Below are 17,523 nucleotides of genomic sequence, written 5' to 3'. Positions count from 1 at the left end.
CGTCTGCGCAACATCCGGACTCGACGCAGCTGACGGTTCATCCGACGGGAAAATGATTGGTTCTAGTGGACACGTGGAAAGTGATGATGGGTATTTGAAGGATCATCTCTAGAGGGGCAGTGGAGCGAGGCACGTCCCATGTGCTCCCCGAGTACGACGTGGCCCACCGCCCACTTCGCCCACTTCTTTCACCAAACCGGAGCTTCGAATATTTCAATACAATGACGACATTACCCTCATGCTTTTAGCCCAATTACCCGAGAGGAGTGGAGGACGCCACTGGCGCCGTCGCTCTCCACGTGATGGGCCCTCCGTGTGAGTCTTGCTCACAGGAAGAGATATATATGATCCGAGAGGTTTCCACGTCACAGAACGGTGTAGAGACTCACACGGAGTGTTGCTTATGTGTTAAGCAACGAGCGGCGTCATATGCGGGCGGGCATTAAGCTGCCGGTTTTGCACGTTATGAGTGAAGAACGCCATCAAAAAAGGAAGAGGAAAAAGGCTGTCATTGATGGCTTTCAGCAGTCACAGCCTTAGAATCTGAGTGTTTTCTGCACACTGAGAGTGTTAGTTAGCATATGGAGAGGATTTAATTCCTATTATAGATTCTGACCATTATTTGATATGTCTAGCTTGATTTCCTTCACATTTTATGCATGCACACTTGTCATGCAATCAGTACTGGATGAGGCAATTCAATTCTGGTGCAGTGATCTTAATGCTTGCAGCAGCAAGTGATTCAGTGTACATGAACCAAATTTAGCCCCTACACACACACCAATTATCATGATTTAAATAAAAGTCAGCGTTCCTGTAGATTAAAAATCTAAATCTAACATATATAAATCAAATCCAAGACCCATTGCCTGTCAGCTTTGGTCAATCAATTTAAAGCTACAAAGTTCCTACGCGAGCCCCACATGTTCCGCCTACAAAAAATTGGAGCCGATGAGTCGATGCTTAGTAGACTGCATGCAGCACAAAAGAAGGATGAAGAAGGACAACACTATGCGGGGTTTGTGCTTAAGGCCACACCCAAAGCATCCCGGGACAGGTCACTCTCCTGTAGAATATTTGAAAAGGCAGCCATAGCCTGCACGCGCTTCTTCTTCTTCTTCTTCTCCATCAGCAAACACCCAACCAAGCACACATCATCTTCTTCGTTTCCCTGAGCACAGGACAATTTGGACAATGTTCCGATTAATTATTGCATGGGTTTTGTATCCATGAAGACAAACGACAAGATGGTGCAGCCGATTCATTCGAGAAAAAGAAGGCTTCGCCAACTCAAACATTTGAACTTTGGGGAGCTGATACAGGCTGAGTATGAACAACAGCATGTGTTCCCATCAGTTTTTGCCGAGTTATGATGGTGAAATGTTTGGTTTGACTGAGTGTGATTGGTCCCTGTCTTTGTCGAGGTGAACGAGACAGCGAGACTTGGGACATTTTGAATTCGAAGTTGATGATTTGGGGAGCCCATTTTAATAGTATTGTCTGTTTGTTTCCTACCAACAAGTCAAGCTCACACATTATTTATGTCATTTATATTGGCAGCTAAATACATTGAGATCATTCGTGCCGAATGAGAGATCATAATTGTAACGTCTAAATTTATCTCATATCAGAAATGAATAAAATTAAGATTAATTTATATTAATCTGAGAAGTATATTATTATTAAATTTATTTTAAATATTTTGATCAATAGTTTGAATCAAACGAATTTGATAGATCAATTAAATATGATAACTTCCCGATTTATCTCATCAGGCTATTTGTATTGCGTAAAAGAAAAAAATTTATGTTATTTGTTTATTTTTTTATCTCTCCTTTATGTTAATGCTTTTTATATTTCCATGCAAATTGATATTTGATAAATGTCATTAAGAACCAAAACATTTACTGATTTGCTCACTGAATGATAGATTAATTTTCATCATAAATATTTATTCTTCTTGTTTTCATTATTCTCTTATTTTTTAATCATATATTGATGCATCATCTTAGCATCTTGCACAAGAGAAGATTTATCTTATATGTGATAGTATAAAAAAAAATTATTTATTAAAAATATAATTATGTTAGATTTATTGATTAAATCCGATGCAATGTGGGTTTAAATTCTAACATAGGTAGTTCGTTTTAAGTTAATATTTTTTAAGATAGATATCATACAATACAATGATCAATATGTTAAACAAAAGAGCGTTAATATATCCAATATATCCAATAGGATCCTTCGATAGTTAAACCCAAGATTAATCAAAATAATAAAAGGATAATATAAAAAAAAAAAATTAAAAAGGTACGGAGAAACCCATCACATTATTTTTCTTGGATTGGCCATTTGGGCATTTTTTTTTAGTATATTATTCTTCTTACATAAAAAAATAAGTTTTATTTTCCTTAGTTGTTTATGTTCAAGAAACAATTTATACTACACACAAAATAGAATTATTATTTTTGTATAAAAAAAATTATATATTTTATTGATAATAAAATATAAGTATAATCGATCATAAATAATTGAGACTTATGATTTTATTATTATTATTATTATTTCTTACCTTCTCTTTTGTGTTCGAGTATGCAATCGACGTGTGCATTATTAGTGTATGAAACTTGGCACCGCTCCTTTGAATTCTTTTTCTCTCATCTTCTTCCTTCTTATGTTCTCATGGAAGACAACTAAAGTAGGTTTCAAGAGAAGGCTGGATGTTAAGCTCGGCCCAAGTTTTAGAATGGGTGGCAGATTGCAATAGTTCACAGTGATTCAATTTTGATCAGTACTGCTCCTAAATATTATTGTCGTAGCTTCACTCCACCGAGCTCTTCTGTTCTTCCCATTTGTTGTATATCGTCTGAAAAATAGCCCTACGAATGCACTGTTCAGATAACGTTTGATACTTCGAAGCGAGCTGCAAATGCTTCCGAGCATCTGTGGACGTATCTGCGATGATCTTGTAATCACTACAATCCTTTCAGGTGTAAGGCAAAAAGAATGAACTTCGAAGCTTGCAGGGGTCCATGTCTTAGTGTAAAGAAATACCCTGGAATGCAAAGGGAACTGTAGAATTCACTCTCTGATCTGATAAGTTGAGAGAGGTCGTCATGGGAGGGGAGAGGAGACGACTAAACGAGGGAGGAAACAACGTATAGAAAGTGCACCGTGACGATCCCATGTTTGGACCAGGGAGCAAGTTTGTTCTTTTACAGAAGATGTGAAGAATGATACGGTGGCTTTGGTGACACCAACCTTTGACGCGAAGCTACCTGTTGCCTGTCTCGATAGGAGAGATGACGGAACAATGCATAAAACGTGTAAGGTGATAATCCCCTATTTGGCGAGCATGTTTATTCTTTTATAGAAGACACGGAGAATGATATGGTGGCTCTATCGATGTTACCCTTTAACACCAAGCAAAAGGGAAACTACCTATTACTTGTTTTAGTAGAAGAGACGTCAAAATATAAGGAGAATGATATAAGTATATCTCTAATGGTAATAGGTCATGATCTCTTGTTTGATCTCGATAAGAATCAGGTTTGTTCTCTTAACAGAAGACGTAGAGAGTGATATGATGATTCTACCGACGTCACCCTTTGATGCGAAACCTATCACCTGCCTAGGTAGAGATAAGTAAATTGTATCGAGGTCGTCCACACCAACGATAGAGGATTACATGATTAGGTAACGATATTTAGAGAAATAAGTGCAACTTCGAAATCTTTTTTTTTAATTTATCATTCGTGATAAAAAAATATATTATTTTTTATAATTTTATCAACTTTATTAATATATTAATAATCTATTTAATGGTTTTTTTAATTATGTAGTGATAGAGCATATTATAATAAATAATAGATTAATTACAAAGATATACTTTTTTTGATACGATTACAAAGATAGGGTCAAACCTTATCCGTTGATTCAACACATGAAAAATGTGAAAGGAATGACCTTATCTCTTTCTAAGTGTTTGTAGGCCATAGGGGAAGATACTGCTTTGAGAAGGCCAAACATCACAATCTAATCATGAGAAGATATAGCATTAAACATTTTTGAATAAAAATATATTATATTATAAAAATAGGAACATTCTGCTATAAAGCTCGAAATCGGAGGTTTTAATTAATGAATAATCGAAAAAACATCACATGGATAATTTGTTGGGCCAAAGAAGAAATTGGTAGACAAATCTAATTCTTAAGCTATATTTTAAATAGAAATTGTACAGTATATTTATCATTTTTTTTCTTCCCATTAATCCTTATTATTCCCCATCGTTTCACTCTTTACTGACTTCTTATAGCGGTAAAACATCCTTATGCTCACCACCACTTCCGGGCACCACATCGAAGACTTTCTCTAGATCCCCCGAGGCATGTTAATCGTAAACCATGTAAATGCTACTTTCTATTGGTTCAGAACTGTGGGTCCATGACTAATACCATTATATGCCGTCAAATTATCCCTCTCTTGTGGCTCGGCCGAGGTACAGGATGTAAAACAAAAAAAACCCCTAAAATTTAAAATTTAGCGGACCCCGTCCTACGAAATCCTTCCGCCGCATCAGTCACATCGTCTGGCTGGCTAAGGGCGCAGCTCTCGTTCACGTGCTAATGTAACGAGTAATAGATACGAGAAAGCGCATCACCCTTAATACTTGCTCATGGAAGTGTTGATCTTCTGACACTGGAGCACGTAGACTTCGGCGCGTGCGGTTTACGAGGGTAGTAGTTTTTGCCAGAGGATAATAATTAAAAGGAAATAAATAGAGGGCAGAGAAAGGAGAGAAGAAAGCCCCGAAATAAAAATCTCGCCTTTCCTCTCGTCTTCGCCGCTGCTACTGCTGCTTCTTCCGTGGTGGGGGTGGTGTGCGATGGATTCCTCCAGCGAGACGCTCACCCGGGAGCAGTTCGTGTACCTGGCCAAGCTTGCGGAGCAGGCGGAGCGCTACGACGAGATGGCCGGCTTCATGGAGAGGCTGTCGCGTGAGTACACGCCGTCCTCCGGCGAGCTCACCGTCGAGGAACGGAACCTATGTTCCGTCGCTTACAAGAACCTCGTCGGTGGCCGCCGCGCCTCCTGGCGGATCATCTCCTCCATCGAGCAGAAGGAGGAGGGCCGCAGGAACGAGGATCATACCGCCCACGCTCGGGCCTACCGCTCCCGCGTCGAGGCCGAACTCTCGAACATCTGCGGCCGGATCCTCGCGCTGCTCGACTCCCACCTCGTCCCTTCCGCTGCCACCAGCGAGTCCAAGGTCTTCTACCTCAAGATGAAGGGTGATTACCACCGGTATATCGCCGAGTTCAAGGCCGGGGAGGAGCGGAAGGCCGCGGCCGACGACACCATGAGCGCGTACAAAGCCGCTCAGGTTGTTTGGCCTTCCACACTGTTGTTCGATCAAATCGTTTTCTTGTAATATTCTTGTCCTCCGTCCATTTTTAGCATCTGTCATTACAAAGAAGGGAAGAAAACAGAGATAAGCTTGTTGAAAAAGGTTCGTATTATACTCTCTTAGGGTGAGAATTACTTTCTCGATCTTAAAACACGTTAAAGTAAATGCAGGATTTAGTAAATCCATTATTTTGGCGTTCCATTACATGATCATAATATTTAATCCCTTATGTGTAGCCTCAATACAATAAATGCAGGATTTAGCATGGATCTAGCAACTTTGTTGGATTGATTAGCCAGGTTCTTTTTGTGATTGTGTTACTGTCATATCTCTTCTTCTGCTATTATTCTAGGTTGTGGTCATTACTTGGCGTTCATGTTATCATATTACTTGTCTTTTGTGTTTATTATCTTGTTATCAATGATTTTGATGAGTTTGTTTCTTCTTGAATTTATTTATATATTTTCTGTACAGGATATTGCACTTGCAGATCTTCCACCAACACACCCTATAAGGTTGGGCTTGGCTCTTAACTTTTCGGTGTTCTACTACGAGATCCTGAATTCTTCAGAGAGGGCTTGTAGCATGGCAAAACAGGTTTTCTTCTTCTTTGTGTTGTTATTATTAGCTGAAAAAAAAGATCCTTTTATTTACACATTTGTTCATTTAACTGCAAAGAATTAAACTTTTGGTGGTTTGTAAGTTGTTGAATTCAAAGTGCCACTTTCTCGAGGTGATACTTGTTCAGAATTAAACTTAGTTTCCACATAGTTACCCATCAGGTGATGGAAAACAGTGCCGTAGCATGTCAAATACTTGTTCAGAATTAAACTTAGTTTCCACATAGTTACCCATCAGGTGATGGAAAACAGTGCCGTAGCATGTCAAATTTATGCTTTGGCGAAACAATTTAATGCAACGAATGACTTGAGATAACCAAATTCATAAGTTTAGAGTCAATAGATAAGGTTGTTTATAAGTTGCGGAAATAAGAAATAGACTAAGAATTGGAAGTTGTTTAGCATAGTGATGATAACTTCCCTGAAAAAAGTAGCCAAATAGACCAATTACCGCCTCTAGCATTTCAATCATTTTGGCAGGCATGTAGATGAGGTTAACCATTTTTTTTTTTCCTTTTTCTGATTGGTAGTGGCCCTATCCTTATTGCTTGAAAAGGATAAGGAATCAGGGAATACAAACAGTCTTCTGTTTTGATTTCTTTTCTGCCTTTTTTCTTTGGTTAAAGCTGTATCTTAATGAACCTTGGTGAGGTACAAATTGTGCTTCAAGACGGGTGCAAATAGAAGGAAGGTCAAAAAGCATGTTGTTGCCTTACCATTTTTTCTGACATTTCATGGGAGGTCCAGATCAATTGCTATTCTGTGCCTGATTGTTTGATAGAATTGTCAAGGTGGCTTCTGCTACTAAACAAATGGTCGATCAATTTGTTTTGAGCAAAAACAAACAAAGAAAATGAATTTGGTAATGAACTACTTGACAAGGAAACCAAGAAGAAAAGAAGTTTGTTCCCCGTCAATACTTGAGCACAAATGACTCTCTAGGCCCTTATAGGGGAAATATGATAAGTGAGGCACTCACTATCTGGAGAAATTGGTAAGGTTTTTTTGCATTGCAGTTTTAAAAGCCACAATGGTTTTTTGCTACACTTAAGGATGATGCACGTATTTGAAATCCGGCTATTATGAAGTTAAAGATTGTTTAGGGGCATTTGGTACCTGACAGTATAACGGAGAATTTAAAGGAAGTTCAACATGCACTGCACCTTCATGAATGTATATATCTAGGACTAAGTATGTATCAGTTCGCTAATTCTGGGGGCATCACTGATGCTTATCCGTTCTTAGTGCCTGAATGTATTTCCCTTTTTCTCAAATGAAAGATCCTTTAAGTTGTCAATGCAGAAAATTCAAGAGGGATGCACCAAGTGGCTACTGATCAAGAGAGGCTCATTTCATCTGTAACCTTGGTTGTTGACACACCCAATTTAAGGAAGTTGAAATATCTCTATGATAAAGAATGTCGGTGCCAAGATTCGGTGTACTTTTACACCATGATTATAGCTAGAGTGATCTAATGATGGTCACGTTATCATCACTACAAATAAGATGTCTGCAGCCTGCTGGCAAACATTCATAATTCGGTGATGTTGATGCTTATGGCTCATTCGTGCAGGCATTCGAGGAGGCTATCGCAGAATTAGACAGTTTGGGTGAAGAATCTTACAAGGATAGTGCCCTCATCATGCAGCTGCTACGCGACAATCTTACTCTTTGGACTTCTGATGCACAGGTTAGTAGTTAGGCTCTCTAGTCATAGATATAACCTGTGAAGCCTGTTGGTAATGATAGTTCCTGTATTGTGCAGGAACAAATTGATGAAGCCTAGGAGGAACAGAGCATTAGAGGAGGCCTTGAATGTCATGTATCCATGGCTGAATCTGGTCAAGCATGCACCACTTTTACACTGAAGACTATACAATAATAGATAGTCTCAAGACCTTTGGTATCTTATTTGCAATCCTTGTAGGTTGTTCATGTGATCTTGTTCCATCTCTTTCTTCTATGAATGTTACTGGGCTCTTTTGTTTTCTCTGTCTAAATGGAATCAAGAAGTCTGATCCATGAACATGGTGAAAGGGATTATACGATATAATGTGTCATTGTTACACCATCAAAAAGTGCACGTCACATGAAAAGGGGATAAGATTTCTGCTCTCCCTCGGAGTTTGGGCATGCGGGGAAAGGTGGCCTCCCACACTGCCGCGTGGATGCCTTTGATGTGTTCGTGGTAATGCCGCAAAAACAATCCTCCTCCATTGTAGCCTGGCGATGTGCACATAAAGACGCACAGGAGCGCCGGGGATGCCTCAGCCACCACGTCCGTTTTGACCTCCACTTGACCACTTCTCTACATGGGGTTCCGAAGGTGCCTCCAAAACCATCGATCCCAATCCTTCCCTTAATCTCGACGGTTCGTCCTATCTGATCATATCTTATAGTTAGAATCACCGACGGTTGGGATTGAAAGAAAGAATGGGACCAACGGTTCGGAGAGTCCGTTGGTAACTCACTATGAAGGGGTTGATGCAAGTCATGTTGGTACAATCTATTAGCTTAATATTTTTATGAACCCGATGACCAGTAAGGACTCATGTTCATGTGATGTACCTAACTCGTACAATTGAAACTTGTCGTAGGCTACGAGGTCAATACCAAGTGGCGAATTATTTTTGGCAGCTCACGAGATTGCCGTAATTGCGTATCACATGGTACATTTGTTTTTGGATATACATGTATATTTATATGTATGGATCGTATAGTATTATTATGTAGAAGACCGAAGGCCACAGAAGAGGCTTTATACGAGCAGTAGCAAAGAAATCTGAAACCACGTAGCGCGAGTAGTCGCCATCTTGATGTAAGCTCGATTTAGATCGATTCGATTTGCCTTAGGAAAGATTACAACACCATTCGTGCTACGATCGATGTTGATCCAAGTGAAGGGGGTTCAGAAGAATACACAGTGACCGGGGAAGGCAGCATGCACGTATACGTAGTTGGATCAAGAAGGCCGCAGAACACGGTGGCTGGGCGAGGATGGCGGCGAGATGCAGAAATTTTTGTGGCGGATGTTCCTGGGAGCCTCATTCATGGTGCTCCGCCGCATCGATGGGTGGTGCACATGTCTCCGGTCTTCGCCCTCGGAGCCTACTGCATCACGTAGGGTAGGGCTTAGGGTTTAGAACAGTGCAGATGATGCTGTGTCCTTCTAAGCCTTACTTGCCGATCCCTCTCTCCTCGTATCGGAATAAGCAAGCATGTTACCGTAAAATTGTTGCACTTCTTTAAGCTGACTCCAAACACCGATCCTATCGACAACTTTGGTAGCCATGATAGAGAGGAATGATATATGGTTCTGCAATAGTACCGAGAGCTCGGATCTCAATCCGAGGCAAGCAGCAGTTCCTTCAGATAAAGAGGAAAAGTCTCGAGGAAGGCTTCTAAAAAAAAAGACCGGTCACACTCACACTCCACGCTTGTGTTCACCAACTCAAGATCAGAAGCTTATGGAATTCTGTGTGCATGTGTGACAGCCATGGGTGAAGCCTTCCCCACTAACTTTTTAGGTCATAGAGAGAGCCATCGGAAGAGGAGCAAGAAAAGCAAAAAGATTCGACTGTCATACTTGATGAAAGCAATCTGAGATTAGAGGGAGCTTTAGTTCATGAACTGTAGTCCAGTAGCAGTACAATATTGCTGGGTGGGGTGAAGGAGGTGGTCCTTCGGCAGGCGTGCGTTGTCCATGTTATACCCCCTCGTTCGACTTGGGGAAGAACACAGTAAGGTCATTAAGATAGCAGCAGTGGCTGGTCCATGCTCGCTGACTATATTATATGTCTGAGGTTGAGTAATGGATCAGGGGACAAAGATGATAGATCTGTGAGTACACCTGGCGTTTAGTTGACTCAGAACCTTTTAAGGTTATCATAAGATGCGTGCTGGGCGATGAACTTAGATTATAACAACAGTCTATATATATAATGCATGTAGATATAGATAGATAGATAGATATCAATGTTAGACAGAAGAGTAAAAAGTAAATGAAGTGAAGATAACAAAGAGACATCATATGTGAACAAATGAGCACAACATATGAGCATCAATGCAAAGCAGAGAGTACATGAGAGATGTCAAAACAGAGTTCAGAAAGGAAGGCAAATTATTGTACCTGAACTCAACAAGGTTTGAAGATAGAAGAGCACAACCATGGTAGACAAGAAGCATATGCAATAAATGTCAATCAAGGAGTAATAGTGGTCATCTTAATTATCATTGTCATTGTCCGAGTCTTTCTTATAAATGTATGATTGGTTCTAAAGGAGCAAGATCCACAGATTTGGTAGGTATAATATCAAGTTACATAGACATTTTAAACTTGGTATCTGTTTACTGATTGAAGAAAATTTTAATACAAAGTGTTTTTTATGCATGATCTTCTTCTTCTTCTTCTATACACACACACGCACACACACACACATATATACTGTGCCAATTATCTTTTCTATTTCAGATACTTTAATATCTTTATTTTTTGCCCAGAGATACTTCCACCATTGTTGCAAAGGTCCATGCTTTAGCCTCTTGATTATTCTATCTTCCATCAAACAATTCTGAGATTGGAGCATTTGGAGGAAGGACCACATTTGCAACTTGTATTTGCCATTGGTTTTCAACCTTTTGAAAAGCAAAGTACAATTAATTATCAATACTGGTGATAGTTTTTCCCACAATCCCCATTCAAAGTGTAACTTTAGATGCCACCAATGAACATATCCTGAACCAGAGGAATACCTCACATAATTTTGGTCATTTAGATCATACATGTCTTCATGTGAATTTTGTTAAAAATGCCCATACATCATGAAATCCTTTTTTCCTCCTACTTATGTTCCTCTGTTATATATATGGGGATATTTTCATTTATGTCTATGTTAATTTAAAAATAATGCAATTATCTTTTTAAAATACAAAAACATGATGGTATTTGGCATGCTAAAAAACTTCAAAATATTTTAACTATAAAGACATTAAGAATGTAAAGATGTAATCTTGTACCTCAGAGATCCTTTTCCTTTATGTTTTCTTGCCCTAACTATCCTCCTCAATCACATTGGTGTAGATCTAAAGCCAAATGTTTTTTCAAGAATTTTCTATTGGATTTGATATCTTCTCATTATCAAATTATGTTTGTTTGAAATATGAATATGAATAGAAGTTAAAGAGATAAAGGATGCAAATTGTCCTTGCATTTTATTTCACTAATCTTTTGGTACTGCACTTGTAATTTCACTGCAAATCTAACTTCTGGGCAAATGAAAACTCTTAATTCTTTAGTAAATATATTTATGTATCTGACATATCATAAACAAGATTATTTTCCAAATCATGTTATTGTACAACCACATCATATGCTTTTTAAGCACCTCCCCACCTCACCCATTAATCATAACTTCATCATTCTTCAGTAATCATCACCATTCATCAACCCCTTCTACAGCCAAAAAGTAGGGTGCACCTTCAGATTCATAGGAGGCAAAGTGAGATCAGCTATATATTTCTTTGATAAGCCTGTCATGCATTCTTCTCCATATTGTTTATATTTCTTCTCGCCATTTGCTCTCGTCTTGGCCAAAGCAACCATGTCCCCTCCACTGCAAGTGCCCCACAGAACCCCTCCTTTCCTGTCTAGGCAACAGTAGTCCACCTTCCTCTCCTCTGCTGCCCCTTGAGTGCTGCCAACACTCAACTCCTTTCCTCGGTGAAAAGGAGCCACCTTTGGGGAGAAGCGGAGAGGAAGGGGAACGAGGGCTCTATTTTTGCGAGAAAAATATCATCTTTCCCATATTTCAAGCGATGGCTCCAACCTTCGACTCCGCTGCGTCTACCCTCTTCTGCGCCGAGGACAACATCAGCGTCCTGGGTTTAGATGAGGAGGGGGAGGGTGGGCATGGGCTTGGTTGGGTTTCTGAAGTAGAAAGTTCCGATTTTTATGGGGATTTCCTCGTGGACTTCCCCGTTCAGTCGGATGAGTGCGTGGGTTTGTTGGTCGGGAGGGAGACCGAGCATATGCCGCCGGAGGACTATGCCGTGAGGCTGCGGTCCGGGGCGTTAGACTTAGCCATTAGGAGAGATGCTACTGATTGGATTTGGAAGGTGGGTTTTTGTTCCTTATTTCTTGCTGTAAAAGGTATTTGCGATTTCTGTGGTCACTAATCGACCTATGCCTTTTGCCATTGGCATTGCGGTCATGGCGTTCTCTCGTTTCCTCTGCAATGTTGATTCTTCAAATGAGTTTCTGTGATTTATTTCCACTTTATCGCATCTGTTATAATGGATTAGATTTTTTGTGGATAATCGTTGATGTTGATGTGTTACATATGTAAATAACCGGAATGTGTTTCGATAAATCAGTTTGGTCTTTCTTGGTTCTTGATCTTTATTTTGCTTTTATCTATCTTGTAGAACTCTTACGTGACTTGATTTGAAAGCGGTTTCCTTTTTTGCCCGAATTCCTGTCGTTTGATGATGTTGAGGGGATGTCATGCTACTTTATGTTGCAAAGATTTCAACGTTGTGCTGCAGAATTTGGTCAACAACTCCTCTCTTGTGATCAATGGCTTATATGATTTATCGCACAGGTTCATGCTCATTACAGCTTTGGGCCACTGAGTGCATATTTAGCTGTAAATTATATGGATCGCTTCCTCTCTGCCTATGATCTTCCTGTAAGAACTCTCACACACTCTGGAATCTGATCCTTGATCGAACACAAACTGTACTCATTTATATATATTTTTTGAATGGAAGAATCTTAGTTCTTGCTTCCATGTCTTAATTCTATTTTGTAGCAAGGAAAGGCTTGGATGTCACAACTATTATCTGTGGCATGTTTATCTTTGGCTGCGAAGATGGAGGAAACTGAAGTCCCTCTATCTCTCCACTTACAAGTAAGCCAGGTTTCGTAGATATAATTCCATAATTAGTTCTTTGAGACAATGTATTTTTTCTGAGACTTTCGTGAATTGCTTCCGATAGGTAGGCGACGCGAAATATATATTTGAAGCCAGAACCATCCAAAGAATGGAGCAATTGGTGCTTAGCACCCTGAAATGGAGGATGCAAGCGGTGACTCCATTCTCTTTCATAGATTTCTTCCTTCATAAGTTCAATGGAGGCAATGCCCCAAGCAAGTTATTGGTGTCTCGTTCTGTGGAACTCATCTTAGGCACAATTAGAGGTAGATTATCTCACTGTCTAAGTTGTAAACCTCATCTTCCCTCTTCTGTGTTACTCTTAGTTTGGTGGACTGATTTGTCTGATCAAGAGTGAGACAAATGCCATTTCAGGGATTGAATTCTTAGCATTCAGACCATCTGAACTTGCTGCTGCTGTTTCGCTGTCTGTTTTGAGGGAGATGCAAAATGTGGAAGCTGAGAAGGCTTTATCATGCTGTGTCCATGTTGTGAAGGTGCAAATGTCTCCATCTTTTTTTCTCTCTTTCTTAGTCACAAATTGTTGTTTCATGTTCCATTGGTAATTGTTATGCATGCTTAAAATTCTTACTTGCTATTGGACTATGTTGGTTGCCGCAGGAAGGAGTCTTCAGGTGTTATGAGATGATCCAAGAGTTAATGGCAGTGAGGGGTAGGTCACTTGAAAATGCTAGTCCATTGGCTTCCTATGTACCACAAAGCCCCATTGGGGTGTTGGATGCTGCATGCCTTAGCTATAAGAGTGATGATACGTCTGCTGGGTCACAAGCAACATGTCATCAAGATTCTCCAGCTAATAAGAGGAGGAAAACAAGCAGCTTGCCAATCCCATGAAGAAGGCCTTGTATGTACTTCCTTTCCAACTTGTAGTTTGGTTTGGTTAGTGGGGTATATGCTGTGGTCAGAATTTTGACAAAAGCCATAAAAAAAAAGGAGTGAGATTCAGAAAAAGGATTAAATAAAATCTCATGCCTTAAAAGTGGATCAGGCAGATGAACATGGGGCTAAGAACACTTGTGTCATGATCAAGATAGATGTAAAAGTGCCTTTGTTGTTGTTGTTGTTGGTCTCTTCTTCTTTGTCACAAACTAGTAGAGAAGTCCTCTGGGGATCAAAAATGGTCACCCAAACAAAAATAAAAAGGAAGATTAGAGTTGAAAGACAAAGAGGAAGTGGTTTTCCTTGGAAGTTTCTTTTCTATTGACAGAGTCTAAATGATCACACTTTCTTATTGTACATTTTGTGTCTGCCATCTTGTTGTTTTGACTGCTTGTCTGCTCACACTCTGGTCTTTGTTTCCCCCCATCATATAAAAGAGGGAGTCAAGTGTGATGAACCTTGGGAAGAGAACATATAAAACCTTCATGTAGGTGGTGATTCTGTGTTCCTCACTGGAATTTGGTGATCTTCTTGGAATTTTCATCCCAAGATCTAGTTCTTTACAGCCATGTCAAAATTGCATCCATTGCACTGCAGATCTGTTGTAATTAATGTCCACCAGCTAAGCTTAGTGTATATGATGATAGATAGCACTGGTTTACTGCAGATCCATTTCACATATAGGTTATCTATCACTTGCACACCTAATGAATCTACTACAGGACAGCTAAAGCATACCACAGCCTATGTTGGCTGAGGACATGTTGATTACACTTGGGTGTACCACTTGACCAATCGATGCATAGAATCAAAATAAAATGTTCAACATTGCAAGATTATCATGCTAGCAAATCTGATTCTGACCAATGTGGTTTATATTCCAAGATATGAAATGCTTTCATGATAACAATGCCATTAAGCTGCACTAAACTCCAATTGAATTCTGCTTTGAAGGTGGACAAGATGAATGGTGAAGATCTTTGTTTCCTTTCATTTTTTGTAGTTTAACATGAAGCCCATACAACTGGGACAGTTGAGTGAAATCAAAATTAAAAGATTCTCTGGTAGAAAGTGTAAGATCAGTAACATGCCTGCACCAGTGTGCTAAAAGTTGCAGATGTAATGGAGGAAAGATGGACAATGCATGTGAGACAAAAGTGTTTCAGTTGTAATCCCCAGTGGCAAACTCGGACGGAGGAATTCTACTGTGCACATCACCATGGTTTATTCTCCTCCATCAGAGAGACCACTAGCCATGGTCATTCTGTCCTGTGACTCAATTATGATGGAGCAACAGCATCCCCTGTCAGATTACACCTCATCTTGTTCTCCAGTTCGAATTGGATCCAGGAGTGGGAATGAATCATTCAAATCATGCAGACCTGCGATCTCTCACCTCCTGCAGGCCATTTGAAGTGGGTAGCAGTCACCACAGGCCGAGGACCACCTCGCCGGGACAAAGCCATTGAATCGTTAAAAGCAGGTTGATGTTGGAATCGACACTTTGTTCGAGCAGTCCCGTTTAATGTGTTTTCCTGGAAAGGACGAGGGGAATAGCTGGAAATAACCTGCAGCAGGGGTGCTCAGGTGCATGGAGTGGCAGAGAAGACACTAGGTTACTCAGGCCGAGGCTGTAGTACTGGGAGTTGCGGACTGTCCATGAACCTTCCGAGAAGAAGGTGAACTGGGATACAACAAATCCGGTAAATACAAGTCTTAAAAGGTCAGAATGAAATGATGAGTCTTTGACTACGTATAGGAACGGAGGTCACCGACAAACGTCCGCCATCGATGATTGTTTTGCTGTCCAGTAAAATCGCCATGCAGTTTCTCGGAAGGACGGTGAGCTCTGTAACTCGTACGAGGGTTTGATCCTTTCCCGCGTGCAAACGCATTGCGCTGTTGCGTGCACGAGCGCGCAGGCGAAGGATTGGATCTTTGGTCAAATGGACCCGATTTTGACTTGTACTGGATCCGGATTTGTATTTGCGAATAAGACGAGCAGGATCCGAACCAGAATTATTGCCCGGTGCAGGCCGAACCGCAAGCCCGAGGCCGATGTTTCTGGATCCGGATCCACATCTAACATTGCTATTATCGTTACCAATCTAAATACTCATAGAATCATCATTATCATGAAATGCTTATATTCCAAGATATGAACTCTGTCATAGATTTGACATAGTTTGCAATACGCTATGCTCTCCATTGTGTGCTTTCACAATTTGTAGCGTATCAGTTTCTATATTTCTATATTGATATGCATGCGACTTTCGACCGTTAATTCTGATAATATCATTTAGTCCCACATTGATTGAGGAGTATATGAACCAAGGATTCATAAGTTTGTAAGGTCTCCCTTACCCTCAAAGGTATTTTTTGGAGCTCATATATTTCAAAATAACAAAATCGTGTGGGGAGATCAAATTGTCCCTTATCAAAGCCAACTAGTGCCTTACTCTACAAATACAAAATTTGGACTAAGACAATCTCATGATAAAAAAGAAATCAAAGATAGAAATCACTAAGCTAAAATATTTAGCTTGGAAAAACTTAATCTCTAAAGTGATGAATTGATCCAAAAATCCTCAAGCCAATGCAACACTTTTTCTTTTCTTTTAATTCCTTTTTGTTCTTGGTCCAAGATAAGTTGCAGAAAGATTCTAATTTGATATTTTTTTTTTCACTTTTCTTAAGTTTATCAAACACAAAATATGGCAACAGCCTCAATTGAGTGGCAAAACTTACTAATCTAGAATTTATAAAAATTTTGATCTATCTATTTTATTTTAATTATAATATTTTGTGTAAAATTCTGATTTGGGCGAAACCAAATTATTTAGAAACTTAGCTCCTAAATCTTTCTTTCAATATTTTATTTAGTTATTTTGAGCTCATGTTTTATATTTGTTTTCTTGATATGCTATTATAATGCTTTTTATTCTATTGTTATGAATGAATCAAAATAAATATAAAATATAATTATACTCTTGAATTAATAAGTTACATCTTGACATTGAATAGCTTGGATATTGTTGCTCTTTGCTTTCTTATTAAGTTTGAAAAAAAATTATATATATATATATATATATATATATATATATATATATATATATATATATATATATATATATATATATATATATATATATATATATGACTTGTTAGGTCATATGATTTGTTATATGTTGTCGTAGATATGTTACTCACTTATTGAGTTTTTATAGCTCACCATATCACTATATAAATTTTTCTAAGTCAGGTTTTCACTCACCCTAATGTTAGGTATAGGTTGAGGTAGTGGAATACTGTAAAAGTACATCTTACTTTTAATATTATTAAAAAATCTAAATTGATATATCTTATAAATGTTAAAGATCTCTCATGTTTGAAAGCTTAGTAGTTTTATATTGATACGAAGATAAATGGTGGGTTTTATAGTTATAGTAATTCTTTCTCTCGTGGGTTTATAAGTAGTCGTTAATAATTTTTAATTGGCATTATGTTTTATGGAATTATTGTAATATGTTAAATGATTATAAAATGTACAAGTTATATATATATATATATATATATATATATATATATATATATATATATATATATATATGAATAAAAATTTAATATTTTGATATCCTCAAATTTTATTTTTTGGATCATA

General features: G+C 38.9%; 2 protein-coding genes across 2 annotated transcripts; both read left to right on the top strand.

Moving 5' to 3' along the window:
- Positions 1-4,797: 4,797 nt before the first annotated feature.
- Positions 4,798-8,058, top strand: LOC135634300 (14-3-3-like protein G-BOX factor 14 kappa). Its single transcript, XM_065144670.1, has 4 exons — positions 4,798-5,386; positions 5,885-6,007; positions 7,604-7,720; positions 7,796-8,058. Exons 1-4 carry the CDS (start codon positions 4,889-4,891, stop codon positions 7,814-7,816), a joined length of 759 nt encoding a protein of 252 aa, XP_065000742.1. The 5' UTR covers positions 4,798-4,888; the 3' UTR covers positions 7,817-8,058.
- A 3,393-nt stretch (positions 8,059-11,451) lies between these two features.
- LOC135632423 (cyclin-D3-1-like) lies at positions 11,452-14,041 on the top strand. The gene is made up of 6 exons (XM_065140992.1): positions 11,452-12,144; positions 12,630-12,716; positions 12,840-12,938; positions 13,027-13,228; positions 13,338-13,459; positions 13,584-14,041. The coding sequence occupies exons 1-6, from the start codon at positions 11,845-11,847 to the stop codon at positions 13,815-13,817; spliced, it is 1,044 nt and encodes a 347-aa protein (XP_064997064.1). The 5' UTR covers positions 11,452-11,844; the 3' UTR covers positions 13,818-14,041.
- The last annotated feature ends 3,482 nt before the right edge of the window (positions 14,042-17,523 follow it).

The sequence above is a fragment of the Musa acuminata genome, chromosome BXJ3-3 (genome assembly GCF_036884655.1).
Source record: "Musa acuminata AAA Group cultivar baxijiao chromosome BXJ3-3, Cavendish_Baxijiao_AAA, whole genome shotgun sequence".
In the NCBI taxonomy this organism is placed as follows: Eukaryota; Viridiplantae; Streptophyta; class Magnoliopsida; order Zingiberales; family Musaceae; genus Musa; species Musa acuminata.
The sequence above is the reverse complement of the archived record's forward strand: the minus strand, read 5'-3'. Positions and strand labels throughout refer to the sequence as shown.